General features: G+C 37.8%; 1 protein-coding gene across 2 annotated transcripts in view; it reads right to left on the bottom strand.

Annotated features, from left to right (window-relative positions):
- The window catches only part of LOC109099293 (B-cell lymphoma/leukemia 11B-like), a 47,111-nt gene extending 32,856 nt beyond the window's left edge, over positions 1 to 14,255 (bottom strand). The window contains exons 1-2 of one of the 2 annotated variants that reach the window (XM_042773823.1): positions 13,162 to 14,255; positions 1,278 to 1,667 (exon numbers count right to left, since the gene is read on the bottom strand). In XM_042773823.1, the coding sequence (XP_042629757.1) occupies positions 1,278 to 1,667; positions 13,162 to 13,219 (448 nt within the window). In that variant the 5' untranslated portion in view covers positions 13,220 to 14,255. The remainder of the gene's footprint in view (positions 1 to 1,277; positions 1,668 to 13,161) is intronic. The other variant, XM_042773822.1, reaches the window with a different exon arrangement.
- Between the last annotated feature and the right edge of the window lie 11,247 nt (positions 14,256 to 25,502).

Raw genomic sequence — 25,502 nt, 5'->3', positions numbered from 1 at the left:
GTCACCTTCATATTTTGGTACTGCACTGTTCGCCACTAATATGCAAGAAAATAACAGCTTAATTTACCAGTAATTAACTGTACTGTGCATTATTTTTATTTAAAAAGGAAAAAAATATATATATTATTATCTAGAATTATTAAAAGTTAATTAAATATTTAAATATTTAAACAATATATTGGTGCACTAAAATGAACCCTGACCTTAAGTTTTTTGTGTGTGTGGTTAGCAAAGCACACATTTACCAGTCAATCTTTAAAAAGGAAACATCAACAACGAACTATAGTGGAACAGTTTACACGTGAATGTGTGGACGCTTGCATCATATTTCACAACTGACGCCAACACTCTCTCTCGGTGTGAGCAGCCTGCCAGTCAGTCAGTCTGGGAGTGAAGTCTGCCTGCATCATGTGAGGTACTGAGTAATTTAGCAGCGGCCTCATTATTACAGACATTTAAATACACAAGGCATTGTGGTGGCACGGAATAAATTGTCTCTGATGCCGCGGGTAACTTTCGCAAATAAGGATTGCGAGGCATTAAAAAACGACGTTATTAAAAACCGAGGCAGTGTCATAAGCCGCTCCCCTGCGTTTCCCCCGGTAACTTTGTCCAACCTAGAATATTATTTTATGAGACCCATTTCCCAAGATCCCTCCGGGTTCTTTGTGAAGGACTTGACTGCACTGTTTTGTAAGATAACTGGGAGAGTTCTCTCCCTACAGCTGGACTAAACTAAACTGCCTCTTTACCCCTATTCAATAGGAAACTCACTCTTTTAATCCTACTCTATTTCTTTCTTTCTTTCTATCCCCCTCTCTCTCTCTCTCTTTTAAGCATTTGAATTTTAATGAGCTTTTCACCTTTTAAGCAGATGGCTCAGGCAGGATTTCTCCATGAAAGTAGGGTGAGTTCTCTGTCACGTCTTGCACAATTTGTTTCAACTACCAGAGTCCTTCAGGGGGTTTTAGGGCTTTTGAGTCAGTAATGTGATGTTTCACTTTGCACGGCGTAGGCTCCCCTAATGAAATCAGCTGAAGGAAAAACAATCTCTCTTGAGGCTCGCAGATGAGCGGTATCACAATCACTACAGGACGCACAGAGTCCTACTGAGGTAAATGAAAGCGTGTCTCCCTTTGTCTGCAACTCTGCAGGCTGTAAGTGTACATTTGCGCACATCAGTTTTAGAAAACACACTGGCGCGAGAGAACTTGTGGGTTCATTAGCGTCAGCTTCGTACGCCTGCTCAAAACTTTTCTGGAGAGAGTTTGACCTACCTGCCAGGCCACTTTCTTGCTTGGGGCAAATTCCTTTTGGGGGCGTCCACAGTCTCTCATCTTCCTCTTCAGGTGTCACCTGGATTCCAATTTCGACCGGTTCCACCACTTTCCTCAGCTCTGCGCGGGGCGGCGAGGGGCTATTGCGGTCCATCATCTTGTCATAGCAGCTGTGGCCGGTCGTCAAACCCTGACATTGCTTTTTCTTGTGCTCGATGAAGAGCAGAATGTCCCCCAGTGGGAAGGTTAGTTGGCACTGGCCACAGGTTAGGAGATCGTGGTCACCCAGACCCGGAGGCAGAGGCCCAGGCATACTGGGATCCAGCAGCGGGTGAGGGTGAGAGTGGAGATCAGCCACGGCCAGTCTCGCATCCACATGCTCAGCTTCCGCTATAGGGGAGAGCAAAAGAAAGAAGCATTTTGAGATAATAGGAAATTCTTAATAAATGCTCCATCTGTGCACGAATAAACGGTGCATATTAGTCTAAACAAATAAAAAAAAATTATTTAAACTTAATAACTTACTCCGCTTCTGAAATGAGTTTTCTTTCTGTTGATGTAACCAAGGCCATGTGGGCGAGGAAAAATAATCCTGATAATTAAAGTGAAGTTCCGCCTTAAAATAATTTCCACATAATATACTGTTTAACTCTGAAATACGTTGCTTCATGCATTTAGATTCATTCAGATACATTAATACAATTCAATAGCGTAAAATTGTTATTTAAAACATTAAAACTTTAATATTTTTGTTTCTGTTTCACTCTGAAATACATCACTTCCTACAAATGAAATGGGTCTTGGGTCAAAAAAAATATTAACATAGCATAACATAATACACCTTCACGATCCAATCAAAACCTAATAAATAAAATCAAGTCTCACTCAAAATTATTTCCTGCTTAATATTCTGTTTCACTCAAAAATACACTAATCACTTTATGCTAATTAAATGCATTAACAAATGTTGATTCATCTTTATCTTATAACTTGCCACTGTATTCTAGCCATGCATCCCTATAACCGCCTTCACACACTAAAAAAAAAAAACGACAACCATATCAGTGAGGGAAATTGAAATAAAATACAAATGGCATGGAACTTGAGACATAATCACACATTTTCTAAGAGTTCAGGGTCAGGTCATTTAGCATTTAGTTATTTGGCAGCTTGTTAAAATAAAGGAAATGAATGTTGGGGCCCGTTTAAGCATTCACCTACGTCCCATGACAGTTCCACTAAACTTTGAGCACAGAAAATAAAGGCAGACTTAAATTTAATCATCCCAAAAGCCACACACGAGGCGCCTCGCTCTAGTTCGGCGTGTCCTGTCCTGAAACCAGCCAACTCTTGATAAACATCCATATGTGAGGCCGAGACCCAACAGCAAGGCACTGTTATTAATATACACTACAGTACTTGTGAAGTTGAGAATGAGACTGCCAGACCTGAAACAGAAAGTCTGAAGGGAGAAGAAAGAAAAAAAAGCAAGAAGCAAGGAGGGAGGGCTCCGTTTTTGGCTGTGAGAGATATTTGCACAGCCATGAGAGCAAGAGGCCCTGCAGATCTTCTGGTTGATTCTGTCACCTAGATAAACAGCGCGGAGCAGCGGGTGCTCAAACCACAGAGTTTGCCGGACAACCTCGGTCCCTCTGCCTCCATTTTGAAATTACAGCCTCACCTTTCAGCACGTGGCCACAATCGGCCCTTTGTAGCCCAACGCCGAGTGCAAGAGCAGTTTTATCAAAGACAGTAGAGGCCCTTGACAAAGCCCCCTCGGGACCCCCTGACAGACAGCTCTGTTGATGTTACATTTGACAGCTTATCCTTGCGCCATACTAATCATAAGATCTAGACAAACACCTCTCTGACTGCCACTTTAAACTCTTCAGCTTCCTGTCACTGCTTTCATGCTCTTTCTACTCAACACGCTGCATGATTTGGGTGTAAGCAGGAAAAAAAGAAGAAAAACACTACCATAGCAACACTTAAAGCCACACAGCAAGCAGGTGCGGATTTTTGAAGTGCACATGAATCTGGAAGGCGAATGAAGGGAGGAATTCTCAAATTGTCAGAGAGTAAAGGACAAATGTGGGATGTTTTTAAAGAAACAACAACCCTGCTGAACAACCAAAACACAAATGAAAATTAATTTATTAGACTGTTTTAATTTTAAAATTTGGCCTGTGCACTTTACACGCTTTTCACCAATACGAGGCCTAAAAGTCTCTTTGAGAAATGCAATGAGAAGAGGCAGACGGCGATAGAGACAAAGATGGAGGAACGGACCACACTGCTCACACAACACAGGTAGCCCTGTTTACATCTCCCAGAGGAACGGCTAACCACTAATTTTCGATGATAAATTACAAGCAGCCTGCGCATCCATCTGCAATTTGTCCACGGTCCAAATTATGAATGCGGACAGATTTGTAATGTCAAGCTCAGAATGCAGCTTTGAAAATGAAACCACTAAACCCCCTCTTATCTTTATTTCAGACGATACGTACTACATTAGAGGAACTTTAGATGTGCATCCTGTTAAACAACAGCATCTAAAGACTTTGCAATCACATTGAGAAAGCATTTCAATTAAATAAAGCTTTACAAATATATATATATATATATATTACATCTGCACACACATGGCACTGTTTTCAGATTTTGCACTATAATGAAGGAAATAACTGAAGATGACTATAGTAGTTAAACCCCCCTCAAAACAAGCCCCACCAACTAAGACATATAGGAGTGGAGCACAGACCCCCTTCAGGCAATATCAGGCCATCTGTGCATTAAATTAGTCGGCATGTAAATAAAGAGAAAGGCCTGCACAGAGACTCATCAACCTATGCAGTACACTGCATTAAAAATGAGACTGTGGCTACATTGTAGATACTTACTTCAAATAAATATTTTTTGTTATTTAAATTGTAATATTTATTTATTTTGAATCACAGACATTTTTATATAGAGAGAGAGAGAAAGAGAGAGAGAGAGGTGAGAAGCTTTTGAGAGAAAACTTCATTTTACATAATAATGTTCCTTTATTTAAAATGTAATGCTTAAAATAAAATTACACTTTAAATAATTTTAAATGCAAGGACTCTACTGTAAATAATTATCTCTGGGGAAGGTCTCACAACAAAAACTGTTTTACATATATCTGTAACTGTACTTGCACCTGTGAGCACAAGCAAAAAAAAAAAGCATATGCATTTGGACCAATAAATGAAGATTGCTTGCAGGCATTTACATGAGCAATATGCATGCATGTTTGTATGTCACGCATTTGTGCATCCTGGGAAGCTGCACCAGCAGAAACGCGTGCGCGCAGACGCACACACACACACACACAAAAATACACAAACAAACACTACTACAGGAAGAGGTATTTTTCAAATGATTTACAAGTTCAAAAAGACAACATGCACCACAGAGCATATTTTGACATTTGTAATAGATGAACAGCTATAATTAGCCAAACAGGTAATAAGTTGTACAATAAAATAAAAAAAGAAGTTATAAGCTTTTATAAGCTCTCAAACTGCATAACAGGAGGTAATAGTGAGATTACCAGCCTCTGTACTGTGGGAGAGAATTTTGAGGTGCGCTAGTGGAAAGCGTTAGTTTAATGTGTCATAGGTCTAGCACAGACCTGAATCAAAGTGACAGCTTGGAGAAAAAACCCAGAGTGGTAACAAAAAAAAAAAAAAAATGTGCACAGCTGAAATTTTCTCTCTCCCTCTGTCCCCTTCTTTGCTCTGTCTGTGCCAACCACAGGAAACACGCTGCTTGCAAGCAATGCCACTAGTACGCACTTCAAAAGAAGGGACCCCCGTACACACACACACACACACACACACACACCAGGTGTTGTAATCATGTAAACATACGGCAGAGTCTTAGTGCTGCCCATAGATACTGAACTAATCCATAGGTGAGTTAAACATTTCGAGATGTCAATTATTCAACCTCATGTCATTCAAAACCTTTATGAAGTTTTTCCATGTAGAATGTCTAAGCAGCTTTTTTTTAATAGAATAAGAGAGAACTGTGATTGTAAAGCAAAATTTCAGTGAATAATCACTTGTACATATGCAATTATCATGGTGCTTCTATGGAAAAGAGCAGTTCAGACATTCTTCCAAATGTCTACTTTAGCATAAAAAAAAAAAAAAAAAATCAATACAAGTATATAAATACCATATAAAAAATACAATACAGAATTTTCATTTTTAGGAGATTTTTTCCTTTAAATAACTCTCTGGAAGGTATGAAATTGAACTACGCAGGCCCAATCCGATGGTGTACGTTTCCTGCTCTAGGCAAACAGGTGAGAGTCTGCAATTCTTCACACTCACACTCTCACACACACTCTCATTCACCAGCGATAACAATGCTGTCACCAAGGTAACATTACCGCTCATGATTTTCTCTGATCCCTCAACAAATACTCCATATAATTCTATCAGGGCCACTGAAATGTCAAATGTTATTTGTCTTTATCAAGCACTCTCTGGCAGCCAGAGAGAAAGACGGTGAGGGACAGTGGAAGTAAGAAAGCCTGAATAATATTTATAGCTGGCTAAAAAATGAGGATATGAAATGAAATCTAGACTTTGGATAAAATGCTGCCTCTATTTCATTTCTGAATGAAAAAGTGCAATAAATAGACATTATTTTTCATGCACATGCTACCTTATCCTGGAATCAGTAAAACATGGTAATGTTAAAAATAAGCCTCATTAACCTAAGAAAGCTACATGTATATGACTCAGAATGAACTCTAATGGGATTTCAGTAAAACAAAAAACTAAAAAAAGACATGGCCTCCAAAAACGAATGCACCACAAGGCATGTCTTAACACAGTTTTGGATTTATCCTTTTCCATTCTGGATTTACGCACCATTGTTCAGGGGCCCTCTGACTCATACTTAACGGAGTCTTTTTGTTTGTAAGGAACCAAATTGCTGTTGACAGGTATTTGGCTGATCACGGTACAGTCTAGCTTTCCCTCCAAAAACACACAAAGTTCTGCAAGTTACGTAACAGCGCTTTAACAGCCCCGCGTTAACGTTCCTTTCATCCTCGGACTGTCACCCTGCAAACCCCACCATTAACGCTCAGCGCTATTTGGCTCAAAGGTGAACAGTTGAGATTTTCCATAGTGATACCAGAACGAAAAGTCAGAGTCAAAAAGGTTTTTGAGGGGGGTTTTTTAGCCATTGCAACTGTTAGGGCCTAATTAGACAACACACCATTTAACAGATTTTTTTTCTTTTTTTTTTTTACTGGGTCCATAAATTTTCCTATTTAAATCTTGAAAGACTTTATAATGCTGTCCAGATATAAAGATTTACCATCCACCAATTAAAGCCATTCATAGAACTGTGTGCGTGGAGGGGAGAGCGTGCTGAAAATGAAAGCCAGTCTAATCAAACAATAAAAGCTCTGCTTTACTGTTTGTGCATTATTTTCCTGTTTCCCATCAAAACGAGCCGCACAAGAGCAGAAGCAGTGGGTGGGGGCTTTGCTAGTCACGCTGCTACGTACACAAATCTCACCACCCCACCCCACAAATTCCAATTCTGAAATACCTACCCTGAGCTGCCCGCTACCCAAGCACAAAACACAGATGCAGGCTAGCTGAGTAGGACAGGCTGGATTTGGGTTGAGCCTTCCACTCAGACAGCATGCAAACAAACAAACAAACAAACAAACACACACACAAACAGGTTGGCATAGAGGTAGCAAGTTAGCGACAGACGTCTTTCTAGTCATCTCACATTCGCAAAAGGCCTGTGTAACACATGTAGCAACGGCACTTACAGGAATCTATCAGGAATTAATTAGTCTGTCATGAATCTGTAACCCATAGTCAAACGCACTGACGCTCAAACCGCAAACCTCCGCCTTGTGCTAGCGCTCTAGTTTTTTCCTGTTTTCTCTTGCTTAAAAACTTCTCTGTGACCTGTTTGTTTAGCTAAATATGTGACATAAAACACTCTTCCACAAGGGACACCATCATGTTTTAGTTCTGTTAGCCTGAAGGCCTTTGCAAAATCCTGTGAAATATAAACCAAAGCGTCGTCTTGTATTTAGCTGAGCGCTTCTGTGCAGATGCAAAGGTTTTAAAACCCACCGTGCTCAGTGGCTGCGGTGTGCATGTATGAGCGGAAAGCATGGCGCATGTGCAAATGAAGCTGTTAACAAGAAGAGAACAGGGATCATCGTGGCACACAGCAGCGGTGGCGGAATTTTAAAAGCGTGATCCTCGGCCACTGTGGCGGCGCTAGGCCATTGTTTAATTAAAAAAGGGAGGGAAATAGAAAATGAGTCGTCTTGCAGGTAAAAAGAGATTAACATGATGATGTCCACTGGGAGCCCGCCTAAGCATCGCTAACCATTTATCAGCTAATCTCATCAGGGAGATATTACCTAATAATTTCACAAGAAATGGAATTATGGGTAGGTGAAACGAATAAATATCACCTGAAGCTTAGCATCTTATTTTTTTTTTTTTTTTTTTTTTACCCTTCAATGGTTTTGTTTCTAATGAAATAGCACCAAAAAGGCATGTATATCACAATCATGGAGCTAGTAACACATTCCCACACAACACGCTCATCTGATGCACAGGAAGCAGAGCGTTTCAATGCTCAGAGCTGGTCAGAACTCAGCCAGCTGTGGGACGTCAAACACTCAAGCCACTATTATGAGTATCTATGACTCATAAATCAAGCCATGGAAAACTATGCCCACTTTTGATGCCGTCCAAAGGATTCAGTCGCCTTGATGCATTTATACTGACAGACAGGCATAGACTTCTGTACATTTCATCAGAGACAGCTTTCTGTTGCTCTCTCACTCTCACTCTCCTGCTTGTGGCGCAAACAAAAGCCACCTGAAACTGAAAGGAAGAGAGAATATACAAGCATATTAATCAAACGTGCCAGGCAGACATTTTGCCCATTGTTATGGGGAGAGTGTAAGCTCTGTAGAGGCTACCATTTTTTATATCACAGACTTAAATTTATTTATTTAGATGGCAAGAACAATAGGTCCTAAGTCAGAGGGGCCCACAAGTTCCAGAGCCACTTCATCATTCACTTTTTAAGCACACTTGGCAAAACGAACGAGGTGACGTTCAGCCTAAATTTGTTTGTCTTGGTGTCATGCTTGATGTCTTATCTATATTTAAAGCTACACCTATCAAATACTTATTGGACATCTAAATGAGCACCGTGAAGCAATCCAGCTCTCACTGTAAATAATTTAATAAGTTCTTTAGTGCTAAATACAAAGTTTAAAAAAAAATAAATAAAAATAAAAAGGAGAGAGAATGACAGAGCCTTCATGTTATAAAACCAGCTGCTGCTGTGAGGCGTCGACAGTTTGCATCTGAGCATGTGTGTTAATGGCAGTATCGTTTGAAACATCTTTGTCGAGTCGCCGGAAGCGGCAGCCCCCTATTTCACTCAACTTACCCATTTAAGTACATTTATGAAATATGTTTTTACACATTTCAGAACTGCCTTCCACCCCCTCTGGCAGACTTAGAGCTCCCCCTAGCAGGTCATGGCCAGCACACTCAGCACTGCAAATGTAACATGGCCCAATTCAGCACACAGAGAAAATTAAATAAAAACAAGGACATTTGATTCCCTGAACTGTAACCCAGAAATAAATAAAATAAGCATTTAAATAGCAGACTTAAACATATTTCAGACCTGTTTAGTTTGACTTAAAATATGCCTTGTTTCATTCTAAATAAAACCCTGCCTATTTCATACATACGTAAACCTTTTACTAAAATAAATTAATTAAGTTAATAAATCAAAGAAAAAAATGGGAAAAGACATTGAGTCTGGATTTATGCAGCTGCACAACTCTCTTGTATTAACGCCTGTGTCTGCATCCAAATTCACAGAGCTATCTTGACTTTTTTTTTTTTTTTTTACTATAATCAAATATGTTTTTGTTTATATCTAAACAAGTATGATTGTGTTTTAATACAAGCTATTATCAGAAAGTCAAATCTTTCAAATGTGATGACATGGATAAAAACGTATGTCCTAAATGCATTCAAAGCAAAGTTCCGATAAAAACAGTTTCCTGTGCTGGTAGGTCTAATGTGAAACATGCATCTTAAGCAAGAGCTGAAAATTTATGTTACAACTTTATAATTCCGCAGCTCACCAGAGAAAAATTACCTTCTCGCTGTAATCTGATTTTCTTCATTTGACGACTACATCTGTTACCTCACTTTTTTATTTGAAATCACTACATTATAAAACACTTTGTGCAATGACATGAAAAACTGAACAGGTGTCAAAAATCTCATTTAATTCAATGACGACATGTTCACATGAACACTGAGGTGAATGCAAACATTTAGAAATTTGTCTGCAAATTATAGTAACCAATAGAATGTTAAGGGTTTGGAAGGCATGTGATATTCATAATTCTTACTAAAAAAAAATTTAAAATACACTTCAGTCAATAGAATATAAAGAAAATCCCAACATGTAATGAAAATGCAAAAATCTACTAAACACTGCAACTGGTTACATTTCACACAGAACTAATAAACCACTGGGTTTATAGAATATGTGTTTGAGTGGCATAATGTAGCACACAACCACAGCCTGCCAAACCATTAAAACTACTGATGTACAGCACTGCAAAACCCTCATAAAAAAAAACACCATAACACAAAAATTAACAAAATTACATAAACAAAAAACACACACACACACACACACACACTTGAACACTTGAGCAGACAAAAACTGCTCACTAACTTGAGGCTAATCCAGCTAAGACACGGTGGTTAACAAAAACTAAATACCACAGAAGACATGCTGACGAGCAGACATGCACACACACACACCCTTGTTTTTAGCTCCAAATATGTCGTCAAAAATTAAACTTTGAGGTTGGAACCACTGCTTTTGGCCTTGACATTTAAAGCAAAATTTGACAATTTAGCTATTACAGAGAAAAACCAGATATATCAACTGTCATCCACATTTCCTGCTCTACAAGAAGCTATTTCACATAATCAGCCACATATCAAATGGAATAATAGTGAACAAGGGTCTTTGAGCTTGCACATTTGCGCACACACACACACACACACACACACACACACACACACACTAGCATGCATGAAGAGTTCATACGCTGCCTACTACAAACAAAAACACTCGTTACATCAAAATCATAGCCACAATCAGCATGTGAGGAGAATTCTAAACTACGAGAAAAGAACGCACCCCTAAGCTCAGATGACTATCTGCTAGTACCTGGCCTACATGCCCTCTGCATAAAACCCACTAAGGCATGATTCGTTTGAGGAACCTCTCTGAAGCCCTATATATTCAGTCACTGGTGATGCAATGAACACCTTTCAATCTCTAGTTTCTAAGAAGGAAAAAGTCGACCACCTTCCCCTCTCTCTCTCTCTCTCTCTCTCTCTCACTGTGTGCATGTAAAAAAATACAAAAGCTTGATGCCTAAACTGGCGTCTGCTTTACTCTGTGCACGTCTGCATTTGTGTCCGTTTGTGAGTAAGTGTGTGTGTGTGAGAGAGAGAGAGAGAGAGAGAAAGCACTCAGGGAAAGTTCCTTAGTGTAACTGGAGCATTCTGAAATTTAAAGCCCAAATTAATAACCACAGCCATTGTACATGCAATGACTGATGGGACATGTGATAACTATAGCGACAGAAATTCAAAAAGGGCCATTTTCTACAAAACCAGAATGATTGTTTTACACACATATTGAACGGATGGCATTTATGCAGTAAACACAATCGGTTTGCATACATGAACATGCTAGTGCACAGTTAAATTGGAAAAATATATATATATAAATTACTGGCATAATCACATATGCAGACGACATACAAAAAGAACCGTGCATGCCCTATGGCAAAGTTAGCTACATGCAATGCAAGCCAGATAATGTGCATTAAAAGCATGTCCATTCTCATTTGGTCATGAGTCATAGTCATAATTGTAAGTCGTAAGTCATATTTGTAAACTCAACAGTAAATTCAAACACACAATGCAAAGGCATGCTAAATGTTTACAGTGCAACCGCATACCTATGTGTATGTACAGTAACAGATTAAGCCATTATCGAAAGAATGGTGTGTGTAAATGTATATATGCACAGCATACATGGCCCTAACCCTGCAACACAAAACAGATTTGGGTGGTATTACATCACTAGGCTCTGCTATGAATTATCTAGTTTCTCTAGACTACACTTAAGCATGAATATGAAACTAAATTTTGGAGAGATTTCATTGTCTTTTGAGGGATTAGATTATTTAATTGCAACAGATGCATTCTAGGAAGAATACACTGTTTCAAAATAAATTGCAGGACTTGTTTTCTGCAAATGATGTAAAAGTCTCTCACAGAAAAATCTAAAAGGGAAATTATTTCAAGCAATAGAATATAACTGTTGGCTTTGAATATAACTTTGTCAGGGAAAGTCTCTCGATATCAGTGTCTGCCTCACATTACCTACGCTTTACAGTCACAACCTTGACTCGGGGGCAAAGCTAAGTGTGAGAAACATTATTAGACCTATTCCTGCTTTGTTTCTTTTACACTCATACTGATATAGCAAAGTTCGGTTTTCTCAACAAAAATAAAGGCATAGTATAAAAGGATGAGTTGTGTAAGAAGCCAATTAAAAAATAAGTTTTCTTATTTAGTTTTACAGTGAAGTAAAAGTACTAAAGTAAAACTAAGCATGCTTGACATTTGTGTCACCTAATTTGACATTAAGATGTCAAATGAATTTCATTTAAATAATTTTCCTTGCTCTGGCACCTCTTTTCATTCAAGTGCACGTCTAAGATTTAAAAGCACAGATGTTGCATAATTACAATCAATTTAACAAAATCTTTAAAAAAATTAATTAATTAAAAAAACTCACTGCATCTGTGCAGCATGCGCTGCAAAAGTAAATACCTTAAACCATTCCTGTGCTTGGTGGTTACAGGTAGCTGCTCCCCTTGAGAACTACTACAAATATCTTGTAAAAATGTGCAAAAGACTTTGGTTTAAAATGAAACATGATCCATAAAGTTCCATTGCATCAGGATTTGAAAAGACAGGCCTACAACTCAAGCATGCCACTTTTTGAAAGTAACAAAAGAATTATAATAATGAATTAATTAATAAAAGAACTAAAAATATATGTATTGAAAAAAAAATTAATAACCAAATATAGCCTAATACAGGCCCACATTTTATATGGATAAAAGTAGAGAAAATGAAAAAACACAATATTTCACTCTAAATTAGCATAATTGATTAAATTATGATTTTAAATATTAAAATAACATACACCTCACTTAACCTACACTTTAATTTAACCTAACTAAACTTAACTTTACAGAAACCTTGCAAGTGCTTGATTAATCACTGCAATTTAAAGTTTCTGATTTCCTGGCCTGCTAACAATGTTAACATTAATCAAACTATCTGATATTAAAATTAAAACAGAACTTAAACAATACAGACTAAATGAAAGATTTGATTTTTAAGAACGTCCAGAAAATTGTTGTATTTAATTATTTAATTCAGTTTCAACCAAATCACTTTTTAATTCTTTGAAGTCACACTAAGCTCAAAGCTGAAGCTATAAATATATTAACAACTAATTTAATGAATTTAACTGTTCTATTTTATTGCATTTTTAAAGATATCAAAGATTAATCGCATTTTAATGAAATCAGTTCACTAACACCACACAAACCCTCACACACAGATCGTCACACCTATTACTGAAAAAAAATGGCGATACTTGACCGAATAACCTCTGAAACACAAATAAGTCAAATAAAAGATGGACTTACGTGTTATAATTTCTCTCTGCGACAAATGCTGAGGGTTTCCCTGCTTGCGACGGGACATTGCCCTGGCATTTACACTGGCATCGCCCAGAGACCCGCACAAGGAATAGTCGGCTCGCGCCTTCTGTCCTCCGTGTCCGTGGCGTGGGCTTTTCCCCCCCTCGGTAACTAACTTTTCCTGGGACTTCCAAAGAACTGCCACAGCTCCGGGCCGTGGATACAGATAGGGGTCCCGTGAATCTGAGAGAAGCGAAAGTGTCTTTGCGCTCCGGCTCTCCAGATGACCAGAGACGCGCAGACGCTCAGTACCTCAACGACACACACATGCACTTCAGCTGTGTGCCGAGCGCGATCTGTCCGAGGGCGAAAATATCCTTGTCGAGTGACAGTTGTGAAGAAACCACTGGAAATGTCTCAGACCGTGATGCCCGGTGCGTTTGGATAGGTTGGACCCTCTGCTGGCTCTCTTTTCGTCCGGTCTGCGCCTTGTGGATTTGTCAAAGGCAATTAGACTTTTTTTTCTGAGTCAAAATAATTCTAAAAAATAAATGCGGTCATTACTTATTAGACTGGTTGAAACGAATCCAATTTCTCCTTGAGTTGGCACTTGCGTGTGCCAAGCACTGGACAGTTCTTCCTTTCTCCTGGGCTCTAAGTGCATGTGATGTCCAGTTACTTTGCACTCTCTCCAACTCTTTGCACTTGCTCCCCTATTCGGCTTTGCGCACTTGAGACCAGCGACATGGACTTGCCACCTCCTTTCCAAATGTATGATGCTTTTTTTCCTCCCTTTTCTGCCTCTGTGAAGATGGCGGAGTCCTGCTTCTCCGGGAGCTCTCTGTGTCTCTGTGGCGAGGGCTGCCTCCGTACAATGGGATAAAATTCAAGTTCAAGTGCGGACGTGACGTTAAGTCTACAGTGGGAAAGAAAATTGGAGACTGCAAGAGCACTGGGGGCGACTAGTGGTGGCTTTTCACAACTATCGGATCACCAGAACAGTGGTGTAGAGCGTGGACATCGCGAGCCGCTGTCTTACACACACACACACAAACACACACACACAAACACACACACACACACACACACACATACACGCGCACAAACACACAGCGCCTGATAGACCGGTACGCTGCTTGCTTCTCTGTATCCGCTTTAATGCAAATAAAACAATGCAATATTGCATTCACTACAGCGTTTGCAATGAATTTAAAGGAGAAAGGGGTGCAAATGGTTTTGATCAAAAAAAAAAAATGTATAATAATAATAAAAAAAAAACTTATAATAGATGCTAGCGTGCATATGTGAATGCGCATTAAATGTACATCTTTTATGCATGCAAATAAATAAATGAATAGGGAAACTGTGATATTGATAGTCACGCATTAACAGTAAATATTCAAATCAGAAAATCTCAAATCATTTGATGGAAAAGATTAAAGCACGGACGGATGCACAAAGAATATACTTCAGTGAGACATAAGTGTGCTGTTTACCTCGTATGCAATAAATTACATGAGACAAGACAGGCGTTGATATGCTCACACATCACATTTCTTCTTTATGTGTTTTGTGTCTTACAGAAATGACATTAAATTAAACCCACATTTGGAGAGGAAAAGAACATCAGAAGGAAGAAAAATATTGTAAAGTGTTCAATGTACATTTCTTAATCCTTTTTGATAGGCAATCTAATGTATATCTTTATCATTTAAATCCACATATTGCAGGCATTTAATAATTGTATCAAATCTATTTGAACAAATGAATGAACACTACATTAAAACTGTTGCATGAGTGGAAATGCAAGACTGTATACTGGAGGAAATGAAAATAAGAAGGTGTGTTGTGCAAATACTTGCATGATTTGAGTTTACTGGGTGAAATGCAAGCGATGTTCCTTTGCTTCTGTTTCACACAGAGTACATCAGTAATATGAAAGCTGGTCATGTGGTTCAGATTTTTTGGATAATTTCTTACTGAGATATGGAAACTGAAAAAAAAAAAAAAAAAAACTATATTATGGGATGTAAGTAAATACACAGGTTAAAAATAAAGGTGTGTTTTTTTTAGGTTCAGCAAAAATGTATTGTCGTTTGAAAAATAATTTTTGCCATTATAGGATCTTTGAACAGTTACTTCAGATCAGTGTGTGCATTTCTAGGTTCTTTAAAATACTATGTTCTAAAAGACTTAAGTAATAAAAATTCTTTATCAGACTGTAAATCTTTTTTATTATTATTATTATTTTTATTTTTTTAATTACAACATTTACTTTTTTTTAAAAATACAGGTTTCACTAAAGTCAAACTGACTAAATATGGTGACAAATGTTCCACTCTGATATCACTATTAATTTGAAATAAATTCCCATGATTCATGCTTTCTGGGTAATCTATTTGCAAATGCAAAGAGGGCAGGAAATAACCAGTAATCACCCTTGTTTTGGAGTTTTAGGGTTAAACTAATGTTCTCAGATGTAAATAACCAGCTAATATGTTTAAATTGATATTTCAATAAAAAAAAAAATAGAGGTCACACTTAAGTGTTAATACATGTGTTAACGCTGAGAAAAGCTAATGAACTACATGCTCTAAATATGTAAGTATTTTCTTGAACTGCGTGTAATTAGCCATTCTTTTTATTATTGCCATAGCACTTAATTATAGTAACATGTAATATGTGAACATGTTTAGTGTAAATTGAAACCAATTAGATAGACATGCTGTGGAAAAGTAAGCTAATGGTATGAGATTGAGGGGAACAGAACAAGTTATTACCGTTTTAATTCATGGAGACTGTATCTACCTTCAGCTGTTGATTAACTTGTGAGTAATAGAGTCATGGTGCTACCAAAGGCGCACAGAGGGTCTGGCTTGTGCCAGTTCAGAGGCAGGTAGATTTCAGGCTGAGAGCCCAGATGAGAGCATGTCTGCGTTGATCCATCTGCTCATGATCCATCATGAGATGTGACGCTGGGTGGCACAGCCTCGCCAACAATGCCATATATCCTTCCGCTGTCTCTGATATATCCTCCGCCCCTGAACTCTGTTAAACAACACCCCAACTTTCATGTAAATCATGTAAGATAGATAGATAGATAGATAGATAGATAGATAGATAGATAGATAGATAGATAGACTCTGTTTCCTTAAAGTGAGGCAAGAATAGCTGACTGATTTACATTAGAAATTCCAGGTGTTGCCAAAAAAAATGACATTTTATGATTTACAATCATCTTCCTGGAAATCAGGATTGGAGGAGGTTGTTGCTGCTGGATTATTCTCCATATGAAAAGCATGAAATGTTCTCTGAAAAGCAGTGGTTGCCCACAACTGAGAATCCTATTTTACTGCATGAATTCATTGGACACATCCTTTACTTTGCTCGGTCCTCTGTTTTGTATTGAATATTTTCCCCTTATGCCAATAAATCTCTCTATAACAATAGTTTTGGCTCAAATTGCAGTCAAAAAACTCTTAGCGCAAACTTTCTCCACTGTGTATTACTAGTGGGGTGTATAAATAGTGTCTTTAGTTCTTGTTAACCTCAGGAAATGTGTGCACATATATACAGATTCAAAGCATTTAAAATGATTATCTAAAAATGATACAAAAAACCTAGTCTCAATACATACAGTATCATTACTGTTGATTGCACTTTTATTTTTATGTTAATAAAGTTACCTGTATTTTGGACCTTCAATTTTTTCTTAGGTGCTTATGGGTAATTTGCACACACGGTGATCTTCATTTATGGCAAGATCCATAAAAGACAACTTCGATATATAAGCCTATAGAGGAGACAACACCAAAATGACATTAAACACATTTTGTGCATCTCAATTAAATGGGGTTCTTTAAAAACATACAAAAAAAACAGGCATCATTGTTTTTATCAAGACAAACTGCCTTGTTCTGAGGTGAATCACAAATCAAATATTGGAAAAATTGTTTACTTCAGAATTTAGATACAATACTCTGTATTTTAATACTGCAATGTTCCTGCAATAATTACCATAATATGTGATGTAAAGTCCAGGACATTAAATTTTCTACCACGATATATATATATATATATATAGAGAGAGAGAGAGAGAGAGAGAGAGAGAGAGAGAGAGAGAGAGAGATTTATAATGACTAAGTGTGTCCACCACACCTGACGAGATATATTTATATCTTGCAATCTAGCGCTCCTATGTGTTGAACTTGCAATGCAACAGTACCCTCTATTGGCCAGTTACTGACACAAAGATTCACAAGCATGGATCTCAAACACTCATTTCACACTTCATTTTTTTTTTTATTATTATTATTTATTATTATTATTATTATTATTATTATTATTTGTTTCTTTGTTTATTAAATAATTCATGCCAAAATTTCGAATCACGCATTGTGTCGGAATTAGTTATCTACATATGTTTTTCTGAAAATGCAAAATGATCTATTCACAGTTGGATATATAAAGAGATGTTTAAGAAGCATTTAGCAACCTTCTTGGTTTTACTCGACTTCTTGTCATCTCTCAAACAATACTTTGGAAAACAATATGTAAGTCAATCACAAATGCCTTGGATGCGTGTATGCTTGCAGATAGCAATGTAACAATTTGAAAAGTTATTAAACTAAAATGTGTTGATGATGACAGATTTACAAATGTGTGTCATGCATTATATTAAACATGATTATACATTGTAAAAAAATAGCCTAGTGTACAAAAAAAAAAAAAATGTTAATGTTAATTTGTGGAAATTGCTTTTAGGACATTTTTCAAAAAAAAATTGAGAGGGACAAAATCTTCCTAAATTTCAAATCAGTTCTTGAAATACATGAACAAAATCTAAATATTCCCTGAAAATCACAATGAATACGAATACACACCCAGCTTATCCACATCATAGAGCTCATTAGGACTAGTCTATGAAGATTCATCTTATTTCATCTGTCCCCAACTCTCTCTCACCCCTGCTATGTCACCAGCAAGAGAGAAACATTAATCTACTGAATCTGAAAGGAATGTCAGCCTTAATTGCTGTTCATTGGGGAAAAAGAGATAAAATGGAAAGACATGGCTTTGTCAAGCAATAAAAGATGTGAGCGATAAGAATGTCTGATAAATCACATCTCAGCCTCCCGTCATCACTCAGCTCAAAGCCTAGTGGCTATATTGTGGGCGGCTTTAACCTCAGGCCTGCCAATAACACCAAACAGGTTTGTTTCTGCCCAGGGGCTTCCAGGACGTCTCCTATCACCAACCCCTGTTGGGACAGAGCATCCCCTGCACTTTTCCAGGACCCAGCAAGTGGGTCCGGGGGGTAAAACATGACTGTTTGAAAAGAAAAATGGCAACAGAGTGTGACTAAATCGGTTTGCTTGGCAGCCGGACAAAGGCTTGATTCCACCGCTCCCAAGAGAGAACGCAGGCCCTGCAAATCCTGGCATCAGATCGGAAAGTTAAGCGTTGCCAAAGGCGCAAATTCACAACAATTAGCTACCTTTTCAGTCCCAACCCCCTGGTTATCCATCCCCTAGTTGGTTATCTAATCGCCTGCTTTTGTTTAGAGGAACGTCTCTCTTTCACTCTGGGCTGACATCATTTACGACTGCCGGCTGCCGATCTCAAAATCTTCAGAGGAGTGCAGGAGTGGCAGCCCATCAAGGAGTCTAAGTAGATAAACAGGGACGTACCCAACTTCTTAATGTAACTTCGTAAGCCTCCAGCGTTCAAAGTGCTCCACAAATTAGGCGATCGTCTACTATCCAGCTTGCTTTGTGGAGAAACTTTCAGCAGAGGTGTTAGAGTGCCGATCTGTCAACTTAAAACCACCACGAGGAGGAAGAGCTGGCGTTTGAGGAGACCACAGGGATTAAAGGGAAGAAATATGAAGAAGATCTCATCTTTATCCTTCAGCTTCATGACTGATGTCAGGCTGACTACAGAGTTTCACTCAGCTGTCCCTTTTTCCTGCACATTCCCCCTGGCAGCACATTTCATCACTGAGGTGTTTGTGGCATAAAGCTGTCCATCATCAAATCTAGCATGTTTTAATGGCCCATATTGTCTCTATACTGTCTCTAGTCAGTGTTGGTCAGGTGACCGTGAGGTCTTTGCAGTGATGAATAGTATGGTGGCCATCTCCTGTCATCCTTACATAGAAGTCACTCCCAGTTCACACCGATAACACTACTCCAGCCGTAACTACGGGTCTTATTTACATCAAGCGATGACAAATGTGTGTGTGGGATTGCGTACCCACATGTCCTCCCACCGAGAGCTTGTGGGATGGTTCGGGGCTGTACCATATCAAAAGGCCTGACACGCTTTCAACAAGAAGACCAGGCACTACTGCTGCAAAATACAAAAATGATGACACAAATTAGCTCTCATAGTTTTCTTGCAGGCATGTTGCAATGATGCAATCATAAGCAATGCTAACAGTGCCATTTTTGAAGTGTCAGGGTACAAGAGAACGATGGCAATCCAGTTGCCCTGTTATCATGCGTGCAGGAATGGTTAAGAAACAGCTTTGCCAAATATCTGCAAGGTGAATTTACAAAGTAGTAAGACACAAGAGGCTTAACCATGTCCTTAACTTGTCAATTTCTTTTATAAAATGGAGGCAATAGCAATATGAAAAAAGTACCAACGTTCAATAAATAAATCAGTAAAGTGTGTATTTTCTGTGCCACTAATGTCAAACTGAACTACAAAAGAAATTGATAATTTTCAAACAAGTTTTCCAAACTCTAAAATAAAAAAAATGTTTCATTTGTTCACTGTACTTAAGCCAATATATTATTCAAATATTACTGTAATTAGAGGATACTCACTTTGCATGCTGACAGTGTAGCCACTATCCGAGTAAATATAAATAAATATATAAATTAAATTAATTCATTAATATTTTTTTTATTATTTAGAAAAAAATGTTTGGAAATTATTTATAAATTCGTATTATTAATTTATTGTCAAAATGTATTTATTTGCAAATTAATAAATCATATTAATTTCTAAATAATTTCAAAATGAATAAATAAAATATGTTTTTAAATAATCAAATATGATGAAAAAAGTTGCATTATACATATTTAATAAATGCATTAACTCTGACCTAAAAATATATTTTTGTACAGTCTTTTTTTCTCCCTCAAATGATCCGCAATCACACCCCTTGCAACCTCTTTTAAACCCTTTTTTGGTTTGTAGCCAATTTGATATATATAGAATTCAAATAATCTGGTGTGCGTATATCAGCTTTGAATATCACTCATCCAGTCAGACTGTAACTTGGACCTTTATAATGTAAATCATGTTTTTCGAAAAATCAGTTTTGGTCTGCTCATAATGTGAAGAGCAGTGATGCAGATTCTTTCACACCATAACTGTAAGCGATGGACAGAGTTAATCAACATGTCACACACACACACACACACACACAGTGACCCCACAGGCTGAACCTGCTGTATTTGTTTGTCGCCGTGACTTGTTATCAGGAATCAGCGTTTCGAGGGACACTATGAATACTTTACACAAATAGGTCTTTGCACACACACTATCTATACAATATTCGCAGGCCCTGCAGTCTGATGGTGAATAATGGCGTTCCAGCTGTAGTCTTCTCCATCCAGCACCATCAGCACTTTAGAAGATTAAGTCCTACCTTCCCTTATCACACTACGTTCCCTCCTGCAGGCTTGACACGGGGTCCTCGCAGGCCGCCCATGTCCTCCTTTGCCAGCCCTGCATCGCTGTCTTGACAGGGCCTTAATTTTGGCCTCTCGCAGACTATTTTCTTGTTTCACATTTCTCCCCTTGGAGCTCTGAGCTCATCTCTTTCCGGTTGTGTGATTCATCACCCCAGGATCAGCAGCAAACGGCCTCTCCGTCATTGAGCGTTATCTACCATCTCAATGTCAGCCCCTTCAGCCAACAGCCAGACTGTGCCACATTGCACTGGGAAGAATGAGAAAAAGAGAAAAGTCATACAAGCTTGCTTGGAACTAGATCTGGAATAAAAGATGAATGGATATTTATGGTCCTGGATGCTGACTGGTCAATAAAAGGTTCCAGCCATACATCTAAGATGTTAAAAACAAGAAGTTCTAACTTTAAACACAGGAAAGCACAGTGTTACAGGAAAAGATTTATTAGGAATAAATAAATTGACCATTTTAGCCTAATAATGTTAGATTGCGACCATAGAGCATGCGTCACGCCTGATGCGTTCATTAGAGGAAATGTAGTGCCTTGTATCCGAGTACGCTTTAATCCCTTATCAATACAGTGCTTGCCCTTAATTATGCAGAGGTGACTGATAAATTAGTTTAGACAGAATTGTGATTATCAGTTCAATCTGCCTCTATCTGGAATTAAAATCGATGGCTCATCAGCACACAACATGCCACACTAGCCCAAAAGGTGGAATACACAATACAGTGCACAGCACTCACAGCAACTCTGCAATATCTTTTCACACTCGAGTTCACACACTTTTTTATTCCAAATAGATTTTCCTTGTGGTTGTTTATGTAATACGTTAAATGGATGTCACTTTGTTTTAAAAAGTAGTAGGGAGTAAAAAACAGAATGACTTGTTGGTCTAGAGGTAAGCCTTCTGCTTTGAGCGTGAGAAAACCAGGCCCAGGACAGGAGCGAGGAAGTTGATAGCAATTTTATGTTTCAACAATCTGCAAATGTTCTTTTGCTGATGCAAACATGTCATCAAGCTAACATCATCTACCTGGCTGACACAGATGAAGACTTGTTCTTGTTGAGATTGTTAAAAATTGTGAGAGTGATTTGCCTGGGAAACATCAGTAAGAATGGATTTTAAATGATAAACAAGACTGTAATATTTTTGCATATGATATATGAATTTGATCTGAAATCTTAAATAAATAAATAAATAAACAAATAATTACTTTTTAGTTCTGACAGTGTTGACTTGCCACAGCAAATATGCCACAAAACCTTAAAAACCTAAAAAGAAAAATTAAACATTAAAAGACATCAGTAACTATTATAATACACTAAAAAATAAATAAATAAATTGGTGGGGACTAAATTGGCCATGGCAATAAATAAATAGTAATTTTAAAAATACAATAATAATAATAATAATAATAATATAGCATAAAGCATAAATGATGCTTATGATAAGTTGATAAGTTAAGCAACAGCATAAAAAAGATCAATATCCATTGCTATCAAAGCTTTCGGTGGCCCAAAAAGAAGAAACTGCAAATCACTTGGTAAGTGTTTTTGTATTTTTCAACAGTCAAAATGCATGTATTATTATTATTAAACATTTTCAGCCTTTAGATCAGAATTGTGCCTGACACCTTCGTTAACTGCAGGATTTGACTCATTAACTACCCACTACTGCCCTCATCTGGTTGAATGCTTCCTAATGGTGAAAATGACAAGCCAATGTGGTATGATGTATGAGAAACAAATAAGTAAGAAGTCAAAGGGGAATAATCACCTTTTAACTAAAATATGCACTCCTGCTTTGTATCATTTAGGTATTATAGAGCTATTTGCAAAGGCAACAAGCAATCAGTCCTGTACAGAGCCTTAACAACCCCATTGTATGATTGCTCTAGCCCGTCTAATGCCAGTTCTGTTCATAACTCCTGCTGGTGTGTGTGCTTTGCACCACTCTCTTTAATTAACAGCAGTCGAGGTAGCACAGTCACATTTAAAAGGTTGCCATTCCACCAATATGAAAGCACAATTAAATATTAATTGCCTACTGAATAATATATGAAGAGTATCTGTGTACAGTTCAGGAGCCTAATTCCTGTTAAAGTACAAGTCTTTAATCAAGCAGTAATGAGCACTGCTATGTCAACAGGCGTCGTGCCCTATCAGCAAAGAATAGAGAGAATTACCATCGAAGGCTCATGCTGCCGAGAGCCTGTATCAATTTTAATGTAATTATGCTTTACTAATAACAATTCAGCTCATTATAACAAGTGCTTGCAGAAATTGATTCTGTAAACAGCAGACACGCACAATTCTATTGTGATTATTCTCTAGAGGTTTGCTCCTGCTGTGTGGTACTTTGTGGTACTTACACTATGTGCAAGTTCAGAGACAATATAAACTGCCGTTCTCCAAGGGTTCGGTTTTTGCAGATTGCTGAGCTATGATTCACCTGTCGGCTATTATTTTACCCATTTTATAATAGTTCTTCCCAAAAAATAAATAAATAAATGAAAAGAAAGTAGCCTTTAAACCATTACCATTAAATCAGTCCCTATGACTTGAGTGCACTTCCACTTTGGAGGAGAGAGTGATTCTCAGTCAGACAAAAGTAGTTATGCAAAAGTTGATGTAACTTTTCATAAAAACTAGCAATGTAACATAGCTTGTGAAATTTTTAATGAAACAACATTGTCTCAACACAAAGTTATCATATTAGGGATGCACTGTATATTGGAACTACCTTACCGTAATGCAAAAGTGTTGTAGAAGCAATATTGTGAAATATTATTACAATAACCATTTTCTATTTGAATTTATTTTAAAATGTACTTTATTCCTATGATGATAAAGCTGAATTTTCAGCATCAGTACTCCAGTCTTCAGTGTCAAGTGATGCTTCAGAAATCATTGTAATATGCTGATTTGCTCCTCAAGAAACATTTCTTATTATTATCAGTGTTGAAAAAGTTGTGCTGCTTAATATTTTTGTGGAAACCGTTATGCATTTTTCAGGATTCTTTAATAAATAGGAAAGTTCAATAGAAAAGTGTTTACATGGAAATGAAATCATGGGTAAAATTATACTGTAATGTCTTCCACTTTCAGTCAATTTAATGCATCTTTGCTGAACAGAAATATTACATTTCTTTAAAATAAAAAAGTAATGTAGGCCTACTGCCCCCACATTTTTGAACGGCAGTGTACATGTTTTGTTTTGTTTTGTTTTTTAATTGGTGTCATTAGATAGATATAAATACATTGACTGGTATTGTATAATTTAATTGTCCATGATCATTTCACCTATTTTATATTTAGAAAATCCTGAATATCCATTTTACATATTGTGCATTAAAATGTTGTAATGACTACATTCAATTGTAACATTTAAAATGATTGATTGATTTTTTTTTTATTTAATTTTTTTTTTTTTCGTTTAGACACATTAATAGAGAATTTTAACATAGACAATTTGTCGGTCATCAGCCATAACATGAAAATAATTATTGGTCTATCGTTATTTGTCAGAATTTTAATATCAGTGCATCCCTAAATTGTATGGCTTTAGACATGAGTTGCATATCTTTAAAAAATTTTCTGGTTTCTGTCTTTTGTTGGGCTCTTTGTATGCTCCTGTGGCTCAGTAGTAGAGCACTGCGTTAGCAGCGCAAAAGGTCATGGGTTCAATTCACAGGAAACACACATACTGGCAAAAAAAATAAAAAATGTATACCCTGAATGCACTCTAAGTTGCTTTGGTTAAAAGTGTCTGGTGAATGTACATGTATGGACATGTGAAGCCAGGACGTTTTGCAAAACATCTTCTTCCATGTTCCTCAGAAGAAATAAAGGCAAATGAAGTTAATGAAGACAGAATTTCACAATTTGGGAGAACTATTCTTTTATGGCATACAATGAAAAAGAATGCAAAGTACTGAGAGCTTTTTGATGTGTGACACTCTACAGCCCGGTCAGTCTCTGGTCTTATTGTGAAAATCCATTAAGAAAGATCTTGTGTCCCGCCCCGCTTCTTCTCCCTGAGCTAGAAGAGACAGAAAGGAAGAGAGACAAGGTTATGCTACATTCACCTTTGATCAGCTATGATTTTCCACACCGCACCGGTGAACTGCACTTTTCACAGTTCGCTCATAGAAAACAGGAGATGCTTTAGTGTCCAACCATATATGCACCACAGCCATTTTCCCGCCACCCTGACCTAGAAACAGAGGACCCAGTGAGCCGGCTGACCGGTGAAGGGGGCGAGGGGCCCCAGCTGACATGAGCTGGCTTCTCAGGTGGACGTAGCAAAGAGAGGAAGACGAGATGGCTTGTGGCATGCTGGCTTTCCAGCTAGCCAACTCATCCCACTATCAGGACGAATGTCTGTGGAAGCAGAATGCAGAGGAAGAGGGGAGAGAGTTCAGTGTAAAGGCAGAGCCGATGAGGAGAGGCCAGTGGAGCTGAAGTCACACCTCAGGGACTGGCACTCCTTTGCAGGGTCAGAGTGTTGGAATACAGGGGGTCAGGAAAAGGTGAAGGAGAGTCTGATACTGCAGCTGTAGCCTTGCATTGCCAGACTTATGACCATCAGCATAAAGCCTGGTCCACATTAAAACATGTTCTATCCAAGAACTGTC

The sequence above is a fragment of the Cyprinus carpio genome, chromosome A17 (genome assembly GCF_018340385.1).
Source record: "Cyprinus carpio isolate SPL01 chromosome A17, ASM1834038v1, whole genome shotgun sequence".
Taxonomy (NCBI): Eukaryota; Metazoa; Chordata; class Actinopteri; order Cypriniformes; family Cyprinidae; genus Cyprinus; species Cyprinus carpio.
This window is presented reverse-complemented; position numbering and strand designations above follow the sequence as displayed.